General features: G+C 46.7%; 2 protein-coding genes across 3 annotated transcripts in view; one reads left to right on the top strand and one right to left on the bottom strand.

Annotated features, from left to right (window-relative positions):
* LOC124281581 overlaps positions 1-12,583 on the bottom strand; it is a 55,227-nt gene extending 42,644 nt beyond the window's left edge. The window contains exon 1 of the mRNA XM_046717528.1: positions 12,468-12,583. The gene's annotated coding sequence lies outside the window, so the exon portion shown is untranslated. The remainder of the gene's footprint in view (positions 1-12,467) is intronic.
* A 117-nt stretch (positions 12,584-12,700) lies between these two features.
* On the top strand, positions 12,701-25,165 carry LOC124281583 (thialysine N-epsilon-acetyltransferase-like). Of its 2 annotated transcripts, none has more exons than XM_046717529.1 (5): positions 12,701-12,801; positions 13,693-13,744; positions 15,982-16,056; positions 17,902-18,047; positions 24,752-25,165. In XM_046717529.1, the coding sequence occupies exons 1-5, from the start codon at positions 12,733-12,735 to the stop codon at positions 24,935-24,937; spliced, it is 528 nt and encodes a 175-aa protein (XP_046573485.1). In that variant the 5' UTR covers positions 12,701-12,732; the 3' UTR covers positions 24,938-25,165. The 2 variants fall into 2 exon arrangements, with proteins under 2 accessions (XP_046573485.1, XP_046573486.1); XM_046717530.1 differs by having other exon boundaries at positions 12,794-12,905.
* Positions 25,166-26,840: the final 1,675 nt, after the last annotated feature.

Genomic DNA, 26,840 nt, shown 5'->3' with positions numbered 1-26,840 from the left:
AAGTGGAAACCCCGCTCACCTCATGTATGTGAAATGGAAACCCCGCTCACCTCATGTATGTCAGAGCTGGAAACCCCGCTCACGCCATGTATGTCTGAAATGGAAACCCCGCTCACCTCATGTATGTCAGAGCTGGAAACCCCGCTCACCCCATGTATGTCTGAAATGGAAACCCCGCTCATCCCATGTATGTCTGAGCTGGAAACCCCGCTCACCACATGTATGTCTGAAATGGAAAGCCCGCTCACCTCATGTATATCTGAGCTGGAAACCCCGCTCACCCCATGTATGTCTGAAATGGAAACCGCGCTCTCCACATGTATGTCTGAGCTGGAATCCCCACTCACCCCATGTATGTCTGAAATGGAAACCCCGCTCACCCTATGTATGTTTGAGCTGGAATCCCCACTCACCCCATGTATGTGTGAAGTTGAAACCCCGCTCACCTCATGCATGTCTGAAGTCGAAACCCTGTTCACCTCATGTTTGTGTGAAGTGGAAACCCCGCTCACCTCATGTATGTGTGAAATGGAAACCCCGCTCACCTCATGTATGTGTGAAGTTGAAACCCCGCTCATCCCATGTATGTGTGAAGTGGAAACCCCGCTCACCTCATATATGTGAAATGGAAACCCCGCTCCCTCATGTATGTCAGAGCTGGAAACCCCGCTCACGCCATGTATGTCTGAAATGGAAACCCCGCTCACCTCATTCATGTCAGAGCTGGAAACCCCGCTCACCCCATGTTTGTCTGAAATGGAAACCCCGCTCACCACATGTATATCTGAAATGGAAACCCCGCTCACCTCATGTATATCTGAGCTGGAAACCCTGCTCACCCCATGTATGTGTGAACTGCACACCGCTCACCTCATGTATGTCTGAGCTGGAATCCCCACTCACCCCATGTATGTACCTGTATGTCTGAAATGGAAACCCACCTCATGCTCACCCCGCTCATCCCATGTCTGTGAAATGGAAACCCCGCTCACCTCATGTATGTTGAAACCCGCTCATCCCATGTATGAAGTGGAAACCCCGCTCACCTCATGTATGTGAAATGGAAACCCCGCTCACCTCATGTATGTCAGAGCTGGAAACCCCGCTCACCCCATGTATGTTTGAAATGGAAACCCCGCTCACCCCATGTATGTGTGAAATGGAAACCCCGCTCACCACATGTATGTCTGAAATGGAAATCCCGCTCACCCTAATGTATGTCTGAAATGGAAACCCTGCTCACATCATGTATGTCCCCGCTCACGAATGTGGAATGGAAACCCGCTCACCTCATGTATGTCTGAAATGGAAAGCCCGCTCACCTCATGTATATCTGAACTGGAAACCCCGCTCACCCCATGTATGTCTGAGCTGGAATCCCCACTCATCCCATGTGTGTGTGAAATGGAAACCCCGCTCACCACATGTATGTCTGAAATGGAAACCCCGCTCACCACATGTATGTCTGAGCTGGAATCCCCACTCACCACATGTATGTCTGAAATGGAAACCCCGTTCACTCCATGTATGTTTGAGCTGGAATCCCCACTCACCCCATGTATGTCTGAAGTTGAAACCCCGCTCACCTCATGCATGTCTGAAGTCGAAACCCTGTTCACCCCATGTTTGTGTGAAGTGGAAACCCCGCTCACCACATGTATGTGTGAAATGGAAACCACGCTCACCTCATGTATGTGTGAAGTTGAAACCCCGCTCATCCCATGTATGTGTGAAGTGGAAACCCCGCTCACCTCATGTATGTGAAATGGAAACCCCGCTCCTCATGTATGTCTGAGCTGGAAACCCCTCGCTCACCTCATGTATGTCAGAGCTGGAAACCCCGCTCACCCCATGTATGTCTGAAATGGAAACCCCGCTCACCTCATGTATGTCTGAGCTGGAAACCCCGCTCACCCCATGTATGTCTGAAATGGAAACCCCGCTCACCCCATGTATGTCTGAGCTGGAAACCCCGCTCACCACATGTATGTCTGAAATGGAAAGCCCGCTCACCTCATGTATATCTGAGCTGGAAACCCCGCTCACCCCATGTATGTGTGAAACTGGACACCCCGCTCACCTCATGTATGTCTGAGCTGGAAACCCCACTCACCCCATGTATGTCTGAAATGGAAACCCCGCTCACCTCATGTATGTGTGAAGTTGGAAACCCCGCTCACCCCATGTATGTGTGAAGTGGAAACCCCGCTCACCTCATGTATGTGAAATGGAAACCCCGCTCACCTCATGTATGTCTGAACAGGAAACCCCGCTCATCCCATGCATGTCTGAAATGGAAACCCCGCTCACCTCATGTACGTCTGAACTGGAAACTCCGCTCACCTCATGTATGTCTGAGCTGGAATCCCCACTCACCCCATGTATGTGTGAAGTGGAAACCCCGCTCACCTCATGTATGTGTGAAGTCGAAACCCCGCTCACTTCATGTATGTCTGAGCTGGAATCCCCACTCACCCCATGTATGAGTGAAGTTGAAACCCCACTCACCTCATGCATGTCTGAAGTCGAAACCCTGTTCACCCCATGTTTGTGTGAAATGGAAACCCCGCTCACCTCATGTATGTCTGAACAGGAAACCCCGCTCACCTCAAGTATGTGTGAAGTGGAAACCCCGCTCACCCCATGTATGTTTGAAATGGAAACCCCGCTCACCCCATGTATGTCTGAAATGGAAACCCCGCTCACCCCATGTATGTCTGAAATGGAAATCCCGCTCACCTCATGTATGTCTGAAATGGAAACCCCGCTCACCTCATGTATGTCTGAAATGGAAACCCCGCTCACCTCATGTATGTCTGAAATGGAAACCCCGCTCACCTCATGTATGTCTGAAATGGAATCCCCTCTCACCCCATGTATGTCTGAAATGGAAACCCCGCTCACCTCATGTATGTTTGAGCTGGAATCCCCACTCACACCATGTATGTGTGAAGTCGAAACCCTGTTCACCCCATGTTTGTGTGAAGTGGAAACCCCGCTCACCACATGTATGTGTGAAATGGAAACCCCGCTCACCACATGTATGTCTGAAATGGAAACCCCGCTCACCCCATGTATGTCTGAAATGGAAACCCCGCTCACCACATGTATGTCTGAAATGAAAACCCCGCTCACCTCATGTATGTCTGAAATGGAAACCCCGCTCACCTCATGTATGTGTGAAATGGAAACCCCGTTCACCTCATGTATGACCCCATGTATGTGTGAAATGGAAACCCCGCTCACCTCATGTATGTCTGAAATGGAAACCCCGCTCACCTCATGTATGTGTGAACAGGAAACCCCGCTCACCTCAAGTATGTGTGAAGTGGAAACCCCGCTCACCCCATGTATGTGTGAAGTCGAAACCCTGTTCACCCCATGTTTGTGTGAAGTGGAAACCCCGCTCACCACATGTATGTGTGAACTGCACACCGCTCACCTCATGTATGTCTGAACTGGAATCCCCACTCACCCCATGTATGTCTGAAATGGAAACCCCGCTCACCACATGTATGTCTGAAATGGAAACCCCGCTCACCTCATGTATGTCAGAGCTGGAAACCCCGCTCACCCCATGTATGTCTGAAATGGAAACCCCGCTCATCCCATGTATGTCTGAGCTGGAAACCCCGCTCACCACATGTATGTCTGAAATGGAAAGCCCGCTCACCTCATGTATATCTGAGCTGGAAACCCCGCTCACCCCATGTATGTGTGAACTGCACACCGCTCACCTCATGTATGTCTGAGCTGGAATCCCCACTCACCACATGTGTGTGTGAAATGGAAACCCCGCTCACCACATGTATGTCTGAAATGGAATCCCCGCTCACCACATGTATGTCTGAAATGGAAACCCCGCTCACCTCATGTATGTCTGAAATGGAAACCCCGCTCACCACATGTATGTCTGAAATGGAAACCCCGCTCACCTCATGTATATCTGAGCTGGAAACCCCGCTCACCCCATGTATGTGTGAAATGGAAACCCCGCTCACCCCATGTATGTCTGAGCTGGAATCCCCACTCATCCCATGTATGTCTGAAATGGAAACCCCGCTCACCACATGTATGTCTGAAATGGAAACCCCGCTCACCACATGTATGTCTGAGCTGGAATCCCCACTCACCCCATGTATGTCTGAAATGGAAACCCCGCTCACCCCATGTATGTTTGAGCTGGAATCCCCACTCACCCCATGTATGTGTGAAGTTGAAACCCCGCTCACCTCATGCATGTCTGAAGTCGAAACCCTGTTCACCCCATGTTTGTGTGAAGTGGAAACCCCGCTCACCACATGTATGTGTGAAGTTGAAACCCCGCTCATCCCATGTATGTGTGAAGTGGAAACCCCGCTCACCTCATGTATGTGAAATGGAAACCCCGCTCACCTCATGTATGTCAGAGCTGGAAACCCCGCTCACGCCATGTATGTCTGAAATGGAAACCCCGCTCACTCCATGTATGTCTGAAATGGAAACCCCGCTCACCACATGTATGTCTGAAATGGAAACCCCGCTCACCTCATGTATGTCTGAAATGGAAACCCCGCTCACCTCATGTATGTGTGAAATGGAAACCCCGCTCACCTCATGTATGTGTCAAATGGAAACCCCGCTCACCTCATGTATGTGTGAACAGGAAACCCCTCTCACCTCAAGTATGTGTGAAGTGGAAACCCCGCTCACCTCATGTATGTCTGAAATGGAAACCCCGCTCACCCCATGTATGTGTGAAATGGAAACCTCGCTCACCACATGTATGTCTGAAATGGAAATCCCGCTCACCTCAAGTATGTCTGAACAGGAAACCCCGCTCACCTCAAGTATGTGTGAAGTGGAAACCCCGCTCACCCCATGTATGTGTGAAGTCGAAACCCTGTTCACCCCATGTTTGTGTGAAGTGGAAACCCCGCTCACCACATGTATGTGTGAACTGCACACCGCTCACCTCATGTATGTCTGAACTGGAATCCCCGCTCACCCCATGTATGTCTGAAATGGAAACCCCGCTCACCACATGTATGTCTGAAATGGAAACCCCGCTCACCACATGTATGTCTGAGCTGGAAACCCCGCTCACCACATGTATGTCTGAAATGGAAACCCCACTGGAAACCCCACTCACCCCATGTATGTCTGAAATGGAAACCCCGCTCACCACATGTATGTCTGAAATGGAAACCCCCCGCACCACATGTATGTATGTGGAAACCCTCACCACATGTGAAACCCCGCTCACCTCATGTATGTCTGAAATGGAAACCCCGCTCACCCCATGTATGTGTGAAATGGAAACCCCATGCTCACCTCATGTATGTCTGAAATGGAAACCCTGCTCACCCCATGTATGTCTGAAATGGAAACCCTGCTCACCCTCATGTATGTCTGAGCTGGAATCCCCACTCACCCCATGTATGTGTGAAGTGGAAACCCTGCTCACCCCATGTATGTGTGAAAAGTGGAAACCCACTCACCCCATGTATGTGTGAAATGGAAACCCCGCTCACCACATGTATGTCTGAAATGGAAACCCCGCTCACCTCATGTATGTGTGAAATGGAAACCCCGCTCACCCCATGTATGTGTGAAATGGAAACCCCGCTCACCACATGTATGTCTGAAATGGAAACCCCGCTCACCTCATGTATGTCTGAAATGGAAACCCCCCATGTATGTTCACCTCATGTATGTGTGAAATGGAAACCCCGCTCACCTCATGTATGTCTGAAATGGAAACCCCGCTCACCTCATGTATGTCTGAAATGGAAACCCCGCTCACCTCATGTATGTGTGAACAGGAAACCCCGCTCACCTCAAGTATGTGTGAAGTGGAAACCCCGCTCACCCCATGTATGTCTGAAATGGAAACCCCGCTCACCCCATGTATGTGTGAAATGGAAACCCCGCTCACCACATGTATGTCTGAAATGGAAACCCCGCTCACCTCATGTATGTCTGAACTGGAAACCCCGCTCACCTCATGTATGTGTGAAGTGGAAACCCCGCTCACCCCATGTATGTGTGAAATGGAAACCCCGCTCACCTCATGTATGTGTGAAGTGGAAACCCCGCTCACCCCATGTATGTCTGAAATGGAAACCCCGCTCACCTCATGTATGTCTGAGCTGGAAACCCCACTCACCCCATGTATGTCTGAAATGGAAACCCCGCTCACCACATGTATGTCTGAAATGGAAACCCCGCTCACCACATGTATGTCTGAGCTGGAATCCCCGCTCACCACATGTATGTCTGAAATGGAAACCCCACTCACCACATGTATGTGTGAAATGGAAACCCCGCTCACCACATGTATGTCTGAAATGGAAACCCCGCTCACCACATGTATGTCTGAAATGGAAACCCCGCTCACCTCATGTATGTCTGAAATGGAAACCCCGCTCACCACATGTATGTCTGAAATGGAAACCCCGCTCACCTCATGTATATCTGAGCTGGAAACCCCGCTCACCCCATGTATGTGTGAAATGGAAACCCCGCTCACCCCATGTATGTCTGAGCTGGAATCCCCACTCATCCCATGTATGTCTGAAATGGAAACCCCGCTCACCACATGTATGTCTGAAATGGAAACCCCGCTCACCACATGTATGTCTGAGCTGGAATCCCCACTCACCCCATGTATGTCTGAAATGGAAACCCCGCTCACCCCATGTATGTTTGAGCTGGAATCCCCACTCACCCCATGTATGTGTGAAGTTGAAACCCCGCTCACCTCATGCATGTCTGAAGTCAAGAAACCCTGTTCACCCCATGTTTGTGTGAAGTGGAAACCCCGCTCACCACATGTATGTGTGAAGTTGAAACCCCGCTCATCCCATGTATGTGTGAAGTGGAAACCCCGCTCACCTCATGTATGTGTGAAATGGAAACCCCGCTCACCTCATGTATGTCAGAGCTGGAAACCCCGCTCACGCCATGTATGTCTGAAATGGAAACCCCGCTCACTCCACCTCATGTATGTCTGGAAATGGAAACCCCACTCACCACATGTATGTCTGAAATGGAAACCCCGCTCACCTCATGTATGTCTGAAATGGAAACCCCGCTCACCTCATGTATGTGTGAAACTGGAAACCCCGCTCACCTCATGTATGTGTCAAATGGAGACCCCGCTCACCTCATGTATGTGTGAACAGGAAACCCCGCTCACCTCAAGTATGTGTGAAGTGGAAACCCCGCTCACCTCATGTATGTCTGAAATGGAAACCCCGCTCACCCCATGTATGTGTGAAATGGAAACCTCGCTCACCACATGTATGTCTGAAATGGAAATCCCGCTCACCTCAAGTATGTCTGAACAGGAAACCCCGCTCACCTCAAGTATGTGTGAAGTGGAAACCCGCTCACCCCATGTATGTGTGAAGTCAGAACCCTGTTCACCCCATGTTTGTGTGAAGTGGAACCCCCGTGTGTGGAGTCACCACATGTGTGTGTGAACTGCAACCCTGCTCACCACATGTATGTGTGAAGCTGGAAACCCCTGCTCACCCCATGTATGTGTGAAATGGAAACCCCGCTCACCCCATGTATGTGAAATGGGAAACCCCGCTCACCCCATGTATGTCTGAAATGGAAACCCCGCTCACCACATGTGTGTCTGAAATGGAAACCCTGCTCACCACATGTATGTCTGAAATGGAAACCCCACTCACCCCATGTATGTCTGAAATGGAAACCCCGCTCACCACATGTATGTCTGAAATGGAAACCCCGCTCACCTCATGTATGTCTGAAATGGAAACCCCGCTCACCCCATGTATGTCTGAAATGGAAACCCCGCTCACCTCATGTATGTCTGAAATGGAAACCCCGCTCACCCCATGTATGTCTGAAATGGAAACCCCGCTCACCTCATGTATGTCTGAAATGGAAACCCCGCTCACCACATGTATGTCTGAAATGGAAACCCCGCTCACCTCATGTATGTCTGGGCTGGAAACCCCACTCACCCCATGTATGTCTGAAGTGGAAACCCCGCTCACCCCATGTATGTCTGGAAATGGAAACCCTGCTCACCCCATGTATGTGTGGAAATGGAAACCCCGCTCACCTCATGTATGTCTGGAAGTCGAAACCCCGCTCACCTCACCTCATGTATGTGTGAAATGGAAACCCCGCTCACCTCATGTATGTGTCTGAAATGGAAACCCCGCTCACCTCATGTGTGTGTCTGAAATGGAAACCCTGCTCACCTCATGTATGTGTGAAATGGAAACCCCGCTCACCTCATGTATGTGTGAGCTGAAACCCCGCTCACCTCATGTATGTCTGAAATGGAAACCCCGCTCACCCCATGTATGTCTGAAATGGAAACCCTGCTCACCACATGTATGTCTGAAATGGAAATGTCCCCCACTCACCTCATGTATGTCTGAACAGGAAACCCCTGTATCATGTGTGTGTGATGGAAACCCCGCTCACCCCATGTATGTGTGGAAGTCAGAAACCCTGTTCACCCCATGTTGTGTGAAGTGGAAACCCCGCTCACCACATGTATGTGTGAACTGGAAACCCCGCTCACCTCATGTATGTCTGGGCTGGAATCCCGCCTCACCCCATGTATGTCTGGAAGATGGAAACCCCGCTCACCACATGTATGTCTGAAATGGAAACCCCGCTCACCACATGTATGTCTGAGCTGGAATCCCCGCTCACCACATGTATGTCTGAAATGGAAACCCTGCTCACCTCATGTATGTGTGTGGAATGGAAACCCACACCACATGTATGTCTGAAATGGAAACCCCGCTCACCACATGTATGTCTGGAATGGAAACCCCGCTCACCTCATGTATGTGTGAAATGGAAACCCTCTCACCATGTATGTCTGGAAATGGAAACCCCGCTCACCTCATGTATGTGTGAGCTGGAAACCCCGCTCACCCCATGTATGTGTGAAATGGAAACCCTTTCACCCCATGTGTGTCTGAGCTGGAACCCCGCTCACCCCATGTGTGTCTGAAATGGAAACCCCATCTCACCCCATGTATGTCTGAGCTGGAAACCCCGCTCACCCCATGTATGTGTGAGATGGAAACCCCGCTCACCACATGTATGTCTGAAGTGGAAACCCTGTTCACCCCATGTTTGTGTGAAGTGGAAACCCCGCTCACCACATGTATGTGTGAAGTTGAGCCCCGCTCACCCCATGTGTGTGTGAAGTTGAAACCCTGTTCACCCCATGTATGTGTGAAGTGGAAACCCACCACATGTGTGTGTGAGTTGACCCCGCTCATGTGTGTGTGAGCTGGAAACCCCGCTCACCTCATGTATGTCTGAAATGGAAACCCCGCTCACCTCATGTATGTCTGGGCTGGAAACCCTGCTCACCTCATGTATGTCAGAGCTGGAAACCCCTCACCCCATGTTTGTCTGGAAATGGAAACCCCGCTCACCACATGTATGTCTGAAATGGAAACCCCGCTCACCTCATGTATATCTGAGCTGGAAACCCCGCTCACCCCATGTATGTGTGAACTGCGCACCGCACACCTCATGTATGTCTGAGCTGGAATCCCCACTCACCCCATGTATGTCTGAAATGGAAACCCCGCTCACCTCACGTATGTCTGAAATGGAAACCTCGGTCACCTCATGTATGTGTGAAGTTGAAACCCCGCTCACCCCATGTATGTGTGAAGTCGAAACCCTGTTCACCCCATGTTTGTGTGAAGTGGAAACCCCGCTCACCACATGTATGTGTGAACTGCACACCGCTCACCTCATGTATGTCTGAGCTGGAATCCCCACTCACCCCATGTATGTCTGAAATGGAAACCCCGCTCACCACATGTATGTCTGAAATGGAAACCCCGCTCACCACATGTATGTCTGAGCTGGAATCCCCGCTCACCACATGTATGTCTGAAATGGAAACCCCACTCACCACATGTGTGTGTGAAATGGAAACCCCGCTCACCACATGTATGTCTGAAATGGAAACCCCGCTCACCACATGTATGTCTGAAATGGAAACCCCGCTCACCCTCATGTATGTCTGAAATGGAAACCCCGCTCACCACATGTATGTCTGAAATGGAAACCCCGCTCACCTCATGTATATCTGAGCTGGAAACCCCGCTCACCCCATGTATGTGTGAAATGGAAACCCCGCTCACCCCATGTATGTCTGAGCTGGAATCCCCACTCATCCCATGTATGTCTGAAATGGAAACCCCGCTCACCACATGTATGTCTGAAATGGAAACCCCGCTCACCACATGTATGTCTGAGCTGGAATCCCCACTCACCCCATGTATGTCTGAAATGGAAACCCCGCTCACCCTATGTATGTTTGAGCTGGAATCCCCACTCACCCCATGTATGTGTGAAGTTGAAACCCCGCTCACCACATGCATGTCTGAAGTCGAAACCCTGTTCACCCCATGTTTGTGTGAAGTGGAAACCCCGCTCACCACATGTATGTGTGAAGTTGAAACCCCGCTCATCCCATGTATGTGTGAAGTGGAAACCCCGCTCACCTCATGTATGTGAAATGGAAACCCCGCTCACCTCATGTATGTCAGAGCTGGAAACCCCGCTCACGCCATGTATGTCTGAAATGGAAACCCCGCTCACCTCATGCATGTCAGAGCTGGAAACCCCGCTCACCCCATGTTTGTCTGAAATGGAAACCCCGCTCACCACATGTATGTCTGAAATGGAAACCCCGCTCACCTCATGTATATCTGAGCTGGAAACCCCGCTCACCCCATGTATGTGTGAACTGCACACCGCTCACCTCATGTATGTCTGAGCTGGAATCCCCACTCACCCCATGTATGTCTGAAATGGAAACCCCGCTCACCTCACGTATGTCTGAAATGGAAACCTCGGTCACCTCATGTATGTGTGAAGTTGAAACCCCGCTCATCCCATGTATGTGTGAAGTGGAAACCCCGCTCACCTCATGTATGTGTGAAGTTGAAACCCCGCTCATCCCATGTATGTGTGAAGTGGAAACCCCGCTCACCTCATGTAAGTGAAATGGAAACCCCGCTCACCTCATGTATGTCAGAGCTGGAAACCCCGCTCACGCCATGTATGTCTGAAATGGAAACCCCGCTCACCACATGTATGTCAGAGCTGGAAACCCCGCTCACCCCATGTATGTCTGAAATGGAAACCCCGCTCATCCCATGTATGTCTGAGCTGGAAACCCCGCTCACCCCATGTGTGTGAAATGGAAACCCCGCTCACCACATGTATGTCTGAAATGGAAACCCCGCTCACCTCATGTATGTCTGAGCTGGAATCCCCACTCACCCCATGTATGAGTGAAGTTGAAACCCCGCTCACCTCATGCATGTCTGAAGTCGAAACCCTGTTCACCCCATGTTTGTGTGAAGTGGAAACCCCGCTCACCACATGTATGTGTGAAATGGAAACCCCGCTCACCTCATGTATGTGTGAAGTGGAAACCCCGCTCACCTCAAATGGAAAACCCGCTCACCTCATGTATGTCAGAGCTGGAAACCCCGCTCACGCCATGTATGTCTGAAATGGAAACCCCGCTCACCTCATGTATGTCAGAGCTGGAAACCCCACTCACCCCATGTATGTCTGAAATGGAAACCCCGCTCATCCCATGTATGTCTGAGCTGGAAACCCCGCTCACCACATGTATGTCTGAAATGGAAACCCCGCTCATCCCATGTATGTCTGAGCTGGAAACCCCGCTCACCACATGTATGTCTGAAATGGAAACCCCGCTCACCACATGTATGTCTGAGCTGGAAACCCCGCTCACCCCATGTGTGTGTGAACTGCACACCGCTCACCTCATGTATGTCTGAGCTGGAATCCCCACTCATCCCATGTATGTCTGAAATGGAATCCCCGCTCACCTCACGTATGTCTGAAATGGAAACCTCGCTCACCTCATGTATGTGTGAAGTTGAAACCCCGCTCATCCCATGTATGTGTGAAGTGGAAACCCCGCTCACCACATGTATGTGTGAAGTTGAAACCCCGCTCACCCCATGTATGTGTGAAGTTGAAACCCCGCTGATCCCATGTATGTGTGAAGTGGAAACCCCGCTCACCTCATGTATGTGAAATGGAAACCCCGCTCACCTCATGTATGTCAGAGCTGGAAACCCCGCTCACGCCATGTATGTCTGAAATGGAAACCCCGCTGACCTCATGTATGTCAGAGCTGGAAACCCCGCTCACGCCATGTATGTCTGAAATGGAAACCCCGCTCAACTCATGTATGTCTGAGCTGGAAACCCGCTCAACTCATGTATGTCTGAGCTGGAAACCCTGCTCACGCCATGTATGTCTGAAATGGAAACCCCGCTCACCTCATGTATGTCTGAACTGGTAACCCCGCTCACCTCATGTATGTCAGAGCTGGAAACCCCGCTCACGCCATGTATGTCTGAAATGGAAACCCCGCTCAACTGATGTATGTCTGAACTGGAAACACCGCTCACCTCATGTATGTCAGAGCTGGCTTTGAATGGTGTATTTCATCTGCCACCCCACCCTGGAGTATAAAAGGTGTTCTGGACCCATTCAGTCAGTGAATGACGTCACCATCTTCATTTCTTTTTCACAGTAAAGCGAAAAGTTATTTCGATTGACTGGTTATTTCATTTCATAGTGTCATCACTTGAAGGGTCCAGAGGTTTCTGCCGCTGACGACATGTAGCAACCCAGTGTGGAGGTAGCACGCGGTGTGAGGTGACATACATTATCATGATTATGGACGAAAGGCTGTACACCTCTCTACTCCGAGCCACGGAGTTGCTCCCTGCCCCCGACCTGGTAGGTGCATGACCCAGTTAGATTGTGTGATCGGTTAAATGGCTGACTACCTTATCAGAGATGCCCGAGTGGAAGACTGCGGCGAGATATTGCAGCTGTTGAAGGTGAGAGCCGAAGTACCCGATAGCCCTAATGACTGAGGGTTCCACAGTTGCATGACTGTGATTGTACCTCGTACAAATTAAAATATCTACCTGCTATAATACGCAGGTTATCATTGGGGCTCAAAGTTCAAAATGTTAGCTATGTCGTGGACATTTTCCTTTGCTCAGAACTGAGGGTTTGGTTTGTGTGTGTGTACAAGTACAAGAACAGATAACTCAACTCATGTTGATCTAATAACTGCTGCAGACACAACACAAACTGATTAATTAGTGAATTGGATTATGGGTCCTTGATTGGACTGCTCATACCCATGCCGGTTTAGATAGTGTTAATTACAGGTCAAATTGCTTGTTGGGACCGGAAAGTCGTGTCAGAATACGGAATAGACAGGTGCCGGATTAGACGATGTTTTAATGATCATAATATCGTTGTAAAATGTCTGGAAGAAAATTTTATGCCGGTTTTGAAAGTGTGCCAGATTAGCCATGTTTGGGTGTTCAATTGGATGGAAGTAATTTGTGACATTCCACCCTTTCAAGACGTACCTAGGGGTTAAGCAATTTTTCTCCATTGTCATAAAACCTTGTATGTTAAAGAACCATATTTAATTTTGCCAATAATGACTTCATATCGTAGCTCCAGCTATGTACTATATATGTGTTAACGTGTTCACTGATGGTATTGTTATAAGCGAAAGGAGGTCGCAAATAGCCACAAATAATACTGCCTCCTGTGGAGCATCTAACGTTAATGCGTTGTGACCGAACACCCTTTGAATATTTACAGGAACTCCAAGAATTTTGCAACGATCGGGGCCCCCTGAAGCTTGATGAGCACGGTGAGTTACTGACAGTCATATTGTCCGGCATTTTGCAAACACTTTCAGCAACACACTCACATTAAGGCCTGAAATGAGATACATCTATTGTGGTGAACACAAAATTTGTCATTTGTGAATATCATTAACACATTAAATCTGACAAAACGCCTTAATAAAGCGTCCTGGAGAGCGAAAGTTACCTCTTGGGCTGCGTCATACCAAAATGCGTACTTGTTGTTGCCCTGGCTGGCATTAAGGGATAAAACAAGGACTGTACATGCTGAGACTGTGGCGTGGTATTTCGGTAACACTAGTTCAGATATATACAAGCATCCACACCTACACCCTGACACACACACGCGCACGCACGCATGTTGCTATTTAGAAGCTACAATCTAGAACGCTACGTTAAATCAGATTTCACCTCACCTTAACAGACATTTGGGAAGGCTGTCCCCGATGTGCCATTTAGTTGATATGGCAAATATTAAAACGTGGGAATTAGGACATCGTCCCTCTGTCACCGACTATGAACTGATCTAAACTGACCCCTAACCTTGCTGCTAGCGTGTAAGAGAAATAACTTCTACCCTCGTCAAGGGAATCTACAACAGTTACCTACACATTTTGGAATGGTCTTTTCACCTTATATATCAGACTTGCACAGGTCTCTGAGGTAAAAATTAATAGTTTGAATGATAATTTCTAAAAAAAATAAAATAACAGACTGTAGTTCTTTCGCTTATCAAGACTTGCCTCTTCGAAGGATATAATTACTATTCATCTATGGGCTCAGCATTCAGTACAGCCTTGGAGCAAGGCTACTTATATATCACCGTATAAAAGCAAGTTTGGGGAGGGATCAAGTGGGGTTCGCACGGGGGGGAGGACAGAGTCCTGCTAATTGTTCACTAATTCCAAAAGGGAGGTTTTGAAAATGAAACTAATAGATTCTGACATGTGCAGTTTTTGTAATGACCTACAGGAAACAATCTGTCATGTATACTGGAATTGTAAGACAACCAAGACATTTTGGATTGAGCTTGGGATCTGGATCAATATATACCTCAACAAAGAAATCAAAATAACAAAATATCTGGTTTGGTTTGGTACTTCACAAGCCAACAAATTACTAAACCATATACTTTTCTCTGCAAAGGGACATATTTATTTATGTAATATAAAAAACCCAACAACAATTCCCAAATTAATTAACTACCTGAAAACCTTAGAAATCATCTTTCTTGCAGAAAAAAATATTTCCAAAAGAAACAATGACGTTGAAAATTTGGAAACAATGGTTTCCTTTCATCCCATATCTCAATCATTGACGATGTTCAACCACCCTATAAGAGCTGGTATGTGTCAACGTATTTTACTTGTATACTACTTCTGTTACTGAGGCGGCAGAGTAGCCTAGTGGCTGGGTGGTTGACCCGGGTTCTCTTCCCCACATGGGTACCGTGTGTGGACCTGTCTCTGAGGTTACTTGTCATTTCTTTCTACGAACCTCTGTTCTAATAGGGTCATATTTCCCGGTTCTCGTAAAATCCCCTAGCGGCAAAAAAATCGCAACACGAATTATCTCCCTTCTTTCTGTCCAATCAGAACACGTGTTACATCAACTTGACTAATACAAGCAAATGTTGGATCACCAATATCCCTCCTCTGCCAGGAACGTGTGTTGATGTGACACACAAGACATTTAATGGCTAGCTTGTCCGTTGTCAACGAGGGCGATGGAGACGCCATTGATTCGTCATTTACATGACTGAGTTCTGTCTATAAGAAACGTTTGCGCATCGCGCAGGGAAAGGGGTTCTAGTTTTCCCGAAGCATACGGAAATAACCGAGGCCTTGCGAATGATCACTTTTGAAACAACGTCGCTAATTGCACAACTAAATCTGATTGCAACCAATCACGAATCCTGAACACTCGCACCATGAAAGGGCCGTATTAGAACAGAGGTTCGTAGGAAGATATGACAAGTAACCTCTGTGGGAAGAGAATGCTATGGGAGTGTATAAAACAGATTGTTCTAAAATTCATTAGTTTCTTTATTGTCTGTTGTTCATGATACACAGTCATACACTCGGATTTTGTGAGTCGGCAGAGGTGTACAATTCTACTTAGGATAGGGGAGGTGCACATTATCGTCAGCCAAACAAAAGATGCTGCCCTGGATAATATTCTTTTCATTTAGAATATTTTCTTTGGAATTTGGAATCATTTATGTCTTGAGGTACATTTTCAGCTCTGAGGAGAGATGGTTTCGGCGAAGACAAGTTTTTTCACTGTGCCGTGGCTGAAGAGAAAACGTTGCAAGAAGGTGAGTTAACCATGCCATGTAAATGTTAGAACAAACACGTCATGACGTCATCTAATCCACCGTCATGTATGAAGACGGTCACCCAAATACTTGTCACCCGTCATGCTCAGTAAATGGCAGAATGCTTCTCGTCATTCTCAGTAAATGGTAGAATGCTTCTCGTCATGCTCAGTAAATGGTAGAATGCTTCTCGTCATGCTCAGTAAATGGTAGAATGCTTCTCGTCATGCTCAGTTAATGGTAGAATGCTTCTCGTCATGCTCAGTAAATGGTAGAATGCTTCTCGTCATGCTCAGTTAATGGTAGAATGCTTCTCGTCATGCTCAGTAAATGGTAGAATGCTTCTCGTCATGCTCAGTTAATGGTAGAATGCTTCTCGTCATGCTCAGTAAATGGTAGAATGCTTCTCGACATGCTCAGTAAATGGTAGAATGCTTCTCGTCATGCTCAGTTAATGGTAGAATGCTTCTCGTCATGCTCAGTAAATGGTAGAATGCTTCTCGTCATGCTCAGTTAATGGTAGAATGCTTCTCGTCATGCTCAGTAAATGGTAGAATGCTTCTCGTCATGCTCAGTTAATGGTAGAATGCTTCTCGTCATGCTCAGTAAATGGTAGAATGCTTCTCGTCATGCTCAGTTAATGGTAGAATGCTTCTCGTCATGCTCAGTAAATGGTAGAATGCTTCTCGTCATGCTCAGTAAATGGTAGAATGCTTCTCGTCATGCTCAGTAAATGGTAGAATGCTTCTCGCTGCTCAGTAAATCATGCTTCTCGTCATGTTAAATGGTAGAATGCTTCTCGTCATGCTCAGTAAATGGTAGAATGCTTCTCGTCATGCTCAGTAAATGGTAGAATGCTTCTCGTCATGCTCAGTAAATGGTAGAATGCTTCTCGTCATGCTCAGTTAATGGTAAAATGCTTCTCGTCATGCTCAGTAAATGGTAGAATGCTTCTCGTCATGCTCAGTTAATGGTAGAATGCTTCTCGTCATGCTCAGTTAATGGTAGAATGCTTCTCGTCATGCTCAGTAAATGGTAGAATGCTTCTCGTCATGCTCAGTTAATGGTAGAATGCTTCTCGTCGTGCTCAGTAAATGGTAGAATGCTTCTCGTCATGCTCAGTTAATGGTAGAATGCTTCTCGTCATGCTCAGTAAATGGTAGAATGCTTCTCGTCATGCTCAGTTAATGATAGAATGCTTCTCGTCATGCTCAGTAAATGGTAGAATGCTTCTCGACATGCTCAGTAAATGGTAGAATGCTTCTCGTCATGCTCAGTAAATGGTAGAATGCTTCTCGTCATGCTCAGTTAATGGTAGAATGCTTCTCGTCATGCTCAGTAAATGGTAGAATGCTTCTCGTCATGCTCAGTTAATGGTAGAATGCCACGGGTCACGAAACGTCAGGACCACTTCTTGTCAATTTGCATGTATTAAATGAAACAACCACTTCGGTGGTGTGATCATATTGAAGCTGACTGAGGTGAATATGGTTATATATAAACTGAGGAAACAGTGGCGCTGCATCTTCCGGTATGAAGAACTGACATTGGTAATGAAGTGACGTTGTTTCGTGATGCCATGTTTGGGATTGCCCAGCGATGGGAGTATACTGGGGAGCAACAGAGCAGAACTACACTGAAATGTATGACAGAGATAGCATGGTGTATGTAGGTAATCCCAGTATCCCGAGGCCGAGGTCACAACACAGTATCATTCAATGAATATATTCATGTACAGTTCTAATGTTGACGATTACGTCCATGATAAACACAACAGCTCCGTGGTATTTCACTTCGTAGAAGTTTCGTATTACTTACTGATTGTTCTACTTGGACGTGTTTTAGGTAGACCAGCACTGACCGGGTACCTGCTGTACTACTGGGCGTATTGCACCTCCGCAGGCCGCATGATGGTTGTGGAGGACATCTATGTTCGTCCAACCGGCAGGACGAGGGGAACGGGCTCAGCACTGTGGGCCTATGTAACCAAGGTGACAGTAATGTCACACACACCAAACTTCTGCATCCATAATGTATCTCACAAATATTGCGAGCAAGTAATAAACGGTTACGCAAGTTTTACCACACGCTGGTACATTCGGTGATACCACGATCCTGCCCACACAGTCAGTTTGTGATGGTCAGGTGTTCTTGGTCCAGTCGCCTGTCACCAAGGTTCGCTATGCAGAATGTGGTTCTTTCGACCATGTTCCTACGTCGTGGGTTTGGGTCCAAAATTACCTGACATATATTCCACCTTTGGTTTGTCAGTACCATAACCAAGTTATAGACGCCAAAGAACATTGACACGTCTACGGCTTAAGTAGATCTCAATAATGTATTCATGCATACGTTGGGCTTATGTAGGTGTCTGGAATGTATCCATTCATCACGTTGTAGCTTAGGTGGGTCTCTGGATGGTTTCCATGCAGCAGATTTGGCTGAAGTTGGCCTCTTGAATGTGTTCATGTATTTGAATTGATGGGAAGGTAGCCCTGCTGAAAATCCACCTTCTGTAAAATATACGTCGTTCTATGCGTGCTTTTTGTCAGTAGACGAGCATAGTTCTAGGACAGTGAAAGCTACAATAAAATAGAAAAAAACAACTCAATCACTCATCTTAGTGTGTCTAATGAATAATGTCATGGAGCCCAGTGGTGCTCACAAGCCAGGACACTTCATAGAATGGCAGACCTTAATAATTATTTCATGGAACAAAACAGACTGGTTTGATGATTTATCTCTGGTTCTATCCACTCTCGTTATTTGTTTGATCCGTCACAGCACGTATAGTATAGGAACGTGTTTGATCCGTCACAGCACGTATAGTATAGGAACGTGTTTGATCCGTCACAGCACGTATAGTAGAGGAACGAGTTTGATCCGTCACAGCACTTATAGTAGAGGAACGAGTTTGATCCATCACAGCACGTATAGCAAAGGAACCTGTTTGATCCGTCACAGCACGTATAGTAGAGACACGTGTTTGATCCGTCACAGCACTTATAGTAGAGGAACGAGTTTGATCCGTCACAGCACGTATAGCAGAGAAAAGTGTTTGATCCGTCACAGCACTTATAGTAGAAGAACGTGTTTGATCCGTCACAGCACTTATAGTAGAGGAACATGTTTGATCCGTCACAGCACTTATAGTATAGGAACATGTTTGATCCATCACAGCACGTATAGTAGAGGAACGTGTTTGATCCATCACAGCACGTATAGCAGAGGAACGTGTTTGATCCGTCACAGCACGCATAGTAGAGGAACATGTTTGATCCGTCACAGCACGTATAGTATAGGAACGTGTTTGATCCGTCACAGCACGTATAGTAGAGGAACGTGTTTGATCCGTCACAGCACGTATAGTAGAGGAACGTGTTTGATCCGTCACAGCACGTATAGTAGAGGAACGTGTTTGATCCGTCACAGCATGTATAGTAGAGGAACGTGTTTGATCCGTCACAGCACGTTTAATATAGGAACGTGTTTGATCCGTCACAGCACGTATAGTATAGGAACGTTTTTGATCCGTCACAGCACGTATAGTAGAGGAACGTGTTTGATCCGTCACAGCACGTATAGTAGAAGAATGTGTTTGATCCGTCACAGCACGTATAGTAGAGGAACGTGTTTGATCCGTCACAACACGTATAGTCGAAGAACGTGTTTGATCCGTCACAGCACGTATAGTAGAGGGACGTGTTTGATCCGTCACAGCACGTATAGTATAGGAACGTGTTTGATCCGTCACAGCACGTATAGTATAGGAATGTGTTTGATCCATCACAGCACACATAGTAGAGGAACGTGTTTGATCCGTCACAGCACGTAGTAGTAGAAGAACGTGTTTGATCCGTCACAGCACGCGATAGTAGAGGGACGTGTTTGATCCGTCACAGCAGTATAGGAACGTATAGTATAGGAACGTGTTTGATCCGTCACACATGCACGTATAGTAGAGAAGAACGTGTTTGATCCGTCACAGCACGCATATAGTATAGGAACGTGTTTGATCCGTCACAGCACGTTATAGTATAGGAACGTGTTTGATCCGTCACAGCACGTATAGTATAGGAACGTGTTTAATCCGTCACAGCACGTTATATAGTATAGATACAGCATGTATAGGAGCGTGTTTGATCAGTCACAGCACGTATAGTATAGGAACGTGTTTGATTCGTCACAGCATGTATAGTAGAGGAACGTGTTTGATCCGTCACAGCACGTATAGTATAGGAACGTGTTTGATCCGTCACTGCACGTATAGTAGAGGAACGAGTTAGATCCGTCACAGCACGTATAGTAGAAGAGTGTGTTTGATCCGTCACAGCACGCATAGTAGAGGAACGTGTTTGATCTGTCACAGCACGTATAGTAGAGGAACGAGTTTGATCCGTCACAGCACTTATAGTAGAGGAACGAGTTTGATCCATCACAGCACGTATAGCAAAGGAACCTGTTTGATCCATCACAGCACGTATAGTAGAGACACGTGTTTGATCCGTCACAGCACTTATAGTAGAGGAACTTTGATAGTAGAGGAACGAGTTTGATCCGTCACAGCACGTATAGCAGAGAAAAGTGTTTGATCCGTCACAGCACGTATAGTAGAAGAACGTGTTTGATCCGTCACAGCACTTATAGTAGAGGAACGAGTTTGATCCGTCACAGCACGTATAGCAGAGGAACGTGTTTGATCCGTCACAGCACGTATAGTAGAGGAACGTGTTTGATCCGTCACAGCACGTAGGAACGTGTTTGATCCGTCACAGCACGTATAGCAGAGGAACGTGTTTGATCCGTCACAGCATGTATAGTAGAGGAACATGTTTGATCCGTCACAGCACGTATAGTATAGGAACGTGTTTGATCCGTCACAGCATGTATAGTAGAGGAACGTGTTTGATCCGTCACAGCACGTATAGTAGAGGAACGTGTTTGATCCGTCACAGCACGTATAGTAGAGGAACGTGTTTGATCCGTCACAGCACGTATAGTATAGGAACGTGTTTGATCCGTCACAGCACGTTTAATATAGGAACGTGTTTGATCCGTCACAGCACGTATAGTATAGGAACGTTTTTGATCAGTCACAGCACGTATAGTATAGGAACGTGTTTGATCCGTCACAGCACGTATAGTAGAAGAATGTGTTTGATCCGTCACAGCACGCATAGTAGAGGAACGTGTTTGATCCGTCACAACACGTATAGTCGAAGAACGTGTTTGATCCGTCACAGCACGTATAGTAGAGGGACGTGTTTGATCCGTCACAGCACGTATAGTATAGGAACGTGTTTGATCCGTCACAGCACGTATAGTATAGGAATGTGTTTGATCCGTCACAGCACGCATAGTAGAGGCACGTGTTTGATCCGTCACAGCACGCATTATAGTAGAAGAACGTGTTTGATCCGTCACAGCACGTATAGTAGAGGGACGTGTTTGATCCGTCACAGCACGTATAGTATAGGAACGTGTTTGATCCGTCACAGTACGTATAGTAGAAGAACGTGTTTGATCCGTCACAGCACGTATAGTATAGAACGTGTTTGATCCGTCACAGCACGTATAGTATAGGAACGTGTTTGATCCGTCACAGCACGTATAGTATAGGAATGTGTTTGATCCGTCACAGCACGCATAGTAGAGGAACGTGTTTGATCCGTCACAGCACGTATAGTAGAGGAACGTGTTTGATCCGTCACAGCACGTATAGTAGAGGGACGTGTTTGATTCGTCACAGCACGGATAGTATAGGAACGTGTTTGATCCGTCACAGTACGTATAGTAGAAGAACGTGTTTGATCCGTCACACCACGTATAGTATAGGAATGTGTTTGATCCGTCTCAGCACGTATAGTAGAGGAACGTGTTTGATCCGTCACAGCACGTATAGTATTGGAAAGTGTTTGATCCGTCACAGTACTTATAGTAGAGGAACGTGTTTGATCCGTCACAGCACGTTTAATATAGGAACGTGTTTGATCCGTCACAGCACGTATAGTATAGGAACGTTTTTGATCCATCACAGCACGTATAGTAGAGGAACGTGTTTGATCCGTCACAGCACGTATAGTAGAAGAATGTGTTTGATCCGTCACATCACGCATAGTAGAGGAACGTGTTTGATCCGTCACAACATGTATAGTCGAAGAACGCGTTTGATCCGTCACAGCACGTATAGTAGAGGGACGTGTTTGATCCGTCACAGCACGTATAGTATAGGAACGTGTTTGATCCGTCACAGCAGCGCATAGTATAGGAATGTGTTTGATCCGTCACAGCACGCATAGTAGAGGCGTGTTTGATCCGTCACAGCACGCATATAGTAGAAGAACGTGTTTGATCCGTCACAGCACGTATAGTAGAGGGACGTGTTTGATCCGTCACAGCACGTATAGTATAGGAGAAGAACGTGTTTGATCCGTCACAGTGCGATTATAGTAGAAGAACGTGTTTGATCCGTCACAGCACGTATAGTATAGGAACGTGTTTGATCCGTCACAGAATGCGTATAGTAGAAGAACGTGTTTGATCCGTCACAGCACGCGTATAGTATAGGAACGTGTTTGATCCGTCACAGCACGTATAGTATAGGAACGTGTTTGATCCGTCACAGCACGATAGTAGAAGAACGTGTTTGATCCGTCACAGCGCGATAGTAGAGAGAACGTGTTTGATCCGTCACAGCACATATAGTAGAGGAACGTGTTTGATCCGTCACAGCACGTATAGTATTGGAAAGTGTTTGATCCGTCACAGTACTTATAGTAGAGGAACGTGTTTGATCCGTCACAGCACGTTTAATATAGGAACGTGTTTGATCCGTCACAGCACGCATATAGTATAGGAACGTTTTTGATCCATCTCAGCAGCATTATATAGTAGAGGAACGTGTTTGATCCGTCACAGCACGTATAGTAGAAGAATGTGTTTGATCCGTCACAGCACGCATAGTAGAGGAACGTGTTTGATCCGTCACAACACGTATAGTCGAAGAACGCGTTTGATCCGTCACAGCACGTATAGTAGAGGGACGTGTTTGATCCTTCACAGCACGTATAGTATAGGAACGTGTTTGATCCGTCACAGCACGTATAGTATAGGAATGTGTTTGATCCGTCACAGCACGCATAGTAGAGGCACGTGTTTGATCCGTCACAGCACGTATAGTAGAAGAACGTGTTTGATCCGTCACAGCACGTATAGTAGAGGGACGTGTTTGATCCGTCACAGCACGTATAGTATAGGAACGTGTTTGATCCGTCACAGCACGTATAGTAGAAGAACGTGTTTGATCCGTCACAGCACGTATAGTATAGGAACGTGTTTGATCCGTCACAGCACGTATAGTATAGGAACGTGTTTGATCCGTCACAGCACGTATAGTATAGGAATGTGTTTGATCCGTCACAGCACGCATAGTAGAGGAACGTGTTTGATCCGTCACAGCACGTATAGTAGAAGAACGTGTTTGATCCGTCACAGCACGATAGTAGACGCATTTGATCCGTATAGTAGGGACGTGTTTGATTCGTCACAGCACGTATAGTATAGGAACGTGTTTGATCCGTCACAGCACGTATAGTAGAAGAACGTGTTTGATCCGTCACAGCACGTATAGTATTGGAATGTGTTTGATCCGTCACAGCACGCATAGTAGAGGAACGTGTTTGATCCGTCACAGCACGTATAGTAGAAGAACGTGTTTGATCCGTCACAGCACGTATAGTAGAGGAACGTGTTGATCCGTCACAGCACGTATAGTATAGGAAAGTGTTTGATCCGTCACAGCACGTATAGTAGAAGAACGTGTTTGATCCGTCACAGCACGTTATAGTAGAGGGCGTGTTTGATTAAGATCACAGCACGTATATAGTATAGGAACGTGTTTGATCCGTCACAGCACGTATATAGTAGAAGAACGTGTTTGATCCGTCACAGCACGTATAGTATTGGAATGTGTTTGATCCGTCTCAGCACGTATAGTAGAGGAACGTGTTTGATCCGTCACAGCACGTATAGTATAGGAAAGTGTTTGATCCGTCACAGTACGTATAGTAGAGGAACGTGTTTGATCCGTCACAGCACGTATAGTATAGGAACGTGTTTGATCCGTCACAGCACGTATAGTATAGGAACGTGTTTGATCCGTCACAGCAAGTATAGTATAGGAATGTGTTTGATCCGTCACAGCACGCATAGTAGAGGAACGTGTTTGATCCGTCACAGCACGTATAGTAGAGGAACGTGCGTTTTGATCCGTCACAGCACGTATAGTAGAGGAACGTGTTTGATCCGTCACAGCACTCATAGTAGAGGAATGTGTTTGATCCGTCACAGCACGTATAGTATGGGAACGTGTTTGATCCGTCACAACACGTATAGTATAGGAACGTGTTTGATCTGTCACAGCACGTATAGTATAGGAACGTGTTTGACCCGTCACAGCACGTATAGTAGAGGAACGTGTTTGATCCGTCACAGCACGTATAGTATAGGAACGTGTTTGACCCGTCACAGCACGTATAGTATAGGAACGTGTTTGACCCGTCACAGCACGTATAGTAGAGGAACGTGTTTGATTCGTCACAGCACGTATAGTATAGGAACTTGTTTGATCCGTCACAGCACGTATAGTAGAGGAACGTGCTTGACTTGAAATCCTAATGTGTTCTTCGTTCTTCAGGTTGCCATGGAGAAGGGGTGCAGGAAGGTGCAGTGGGTGGTCCATGATTGGAACACAAATGCAATCAAGTTCTACAAGAAGTTGGGAGCTGTGGATATGTGTAAGAAAGACGGCTGGCTGGTGTACAATCTTGACGCTGATGCTATGATATCGTCGCTGGCCATGTTGACAGCCAATAAACAGTAACATGAAGATGACTCCGTGTACAACACGTTCATGCAAGTTGTATGTCCTTCAGCAAGTCAGTATTCAGAGTGTCAACTGTACCTCACAGTTACCTCCACCTGATAGGCCGAGGCCTGTGTGCTGTTACGTGGGGAACGGTGGGCATTACACCCGTTAGCTTAGCCTTTCAAGAAGGAATTATATGTATCTCACAAAGACATATATCTGAATAAAAGCATCAAAACCGTTCACCTTATCATAAAAATCTCAACAGATTCAAATGTGCGGCGATTCAAACTTAACTGACCATGTGTTTATGGATCATCATGCAGAAAGGATGCTAGGTGTTTATAGATCATCATGTAGTAATGATGCCAGGTGTTTATGGATCATCGTGTAGTAGTGACACCAGGTGTTTATAGATCATCATGTAGTAATGATGCCAGGTGTTTATGGATCATCATGTAGTAGTGACGCCAGGTGTTTATGGATCATCGTGTAGTAGTGACACCAGGTGTTTATAGATCATCATGTAGTAATGATGCCAGGTGTTTATGGATCATCATGTAGTAGTGACGCCAGGTGTTTATGGATCATCATGTAGTAATGACGCCAGGTGTTTATGGATCATCATGTAGTAGTGACGCCAGGTGTTTATGGATCATCGTGTAGTAGTGACACCAGGTGTTTATAGATCATCATGTAGTAATGATGCCAGGTGTTTATGGATCATCATGTAGTAGTGACGCCAGGTGTTTATGGATCATCATGTAGTAATGACGCCAGGTGTTTATGGATCATCGTGTAGTAGTGACGCCAGGTGTTTATAGATCATCATGTAGTAATGACGCCAGGTGTTTATTGATCATCATGTAGTAATGACGCCAGGTGTTTATTGATCATCATGTAGTAATGACGCCAGGTGTTTATTGATCATCATGTAGTAATGACGCCAGGTGTTTATTGATCATCATGTAGTAATGACGCCAGGTGTTTATAGATCATCATGTAGTAGTGACCCCAGGTGTTTATAGATCATCATGTAGTAATGACGCCAGGTGTTTATAGATCATCATGTAGTAGTGACGCCAGGTGTTTATGGATCATCATGTAGTAATGACGCCAGGTGTTTATAGATCATCATGTAGTAATGACGCCAGGTGTTTATAGATCATCATGTAGTAATGACGCCAGGTGTTTATAGATCATCATGTAGTATGACGCCAGGTGTTTATAGATCATCATGACGCCAGGTGTTTATAGATCATCATGTAGTAATGACGCCAGGTGTTTATAGATCATCATGTAGTAATGACGCCAGGTGTTTATAGATCATCATGTAGTAATGACGCCAGGTGTTTATAGATCATCATGTAGTAGTGACGCCAGGTGTTTATTGATCATCATGTAGTAATGACGCCAGGTGTTTATAGATCATCATGTAGTAATGACGCCAGGTGTTTATGGATTGATCATCATGTAGTAGTGACGCCAGGTGTTTATGGATCATCATGTAGTAATGACGCCAGGTGTTTATGGATTATCATGTAGTAATGACGCCAGGTGTTTATGGATCCAGGGCCTATTTTGAATCCAGCGGCGGGTAAGCCGGGTTAGCGTTTTCTGCCTAAGTCCACGGCGCTTAGTATGACGCGGGTGGCAGGAGTTTCGGGAGGGATGCGGTTTGACTTTGGGCATGTGCGGGGGTGCTGGGCGGATGTGGGAAGCGCACAAAAACGCATGTTTGGCACTTATTTGGGCCCGTTTTGGGCCTATTTTGAGTCCTTAGGGTTAGAGCTAGGGTTACGGGTACGAGCTAGGGTTAGGTTTATGGTTTAAACATATTTTTATTCCGTCAATACAGAAACCTGGATAGGCGAACAAGCCAAGTGGCTTATATAAACGCCGCTCCAGTACACGGTTC

Source organism: Haliotis rubra, unplaced genomic scaffold (genome assembly GCF_003918875.1).
Source record: "Haliotis rubra isolate DU_JTF1 unplaced genomic scaffold, ASM391887v1 Scf285, whole genome shotgun sequence".
Classification (NCBI taxonomy): domain Eukaryota; kingdom Metazoa; phylum Mollusca; class Gastropoda; order Lepetellida; family Haliotidae; genus Haliotis; species Haliotis rubra.
This window is presented reverse-complemented; position numbering and strand designations above follow the sequence as displayed.

Coding starts and splice junctions, on each gene's coding strand:
- LOC124281583 (XM_046717529.1), top strand. CDS start 12,733: ATGATTATGGACGAAAGGCTGTACACCTCTCTACTCCGAGCCACGGAG. Junction 13,745..15,981: donor CCTGAAGCTTGATGAGCACG/GTGAGTTACTGA, acceptor GTACATTTTCAG/CTCTGAGGAGAGATGGTTTC. Junction 18,048..24,751: donor TGTGGGCCTATGTAACCAAG/GTGACAGTAATG, acceptor TTCGTTCTTCAG/GTTGCCATGGAGAAGGGGTG.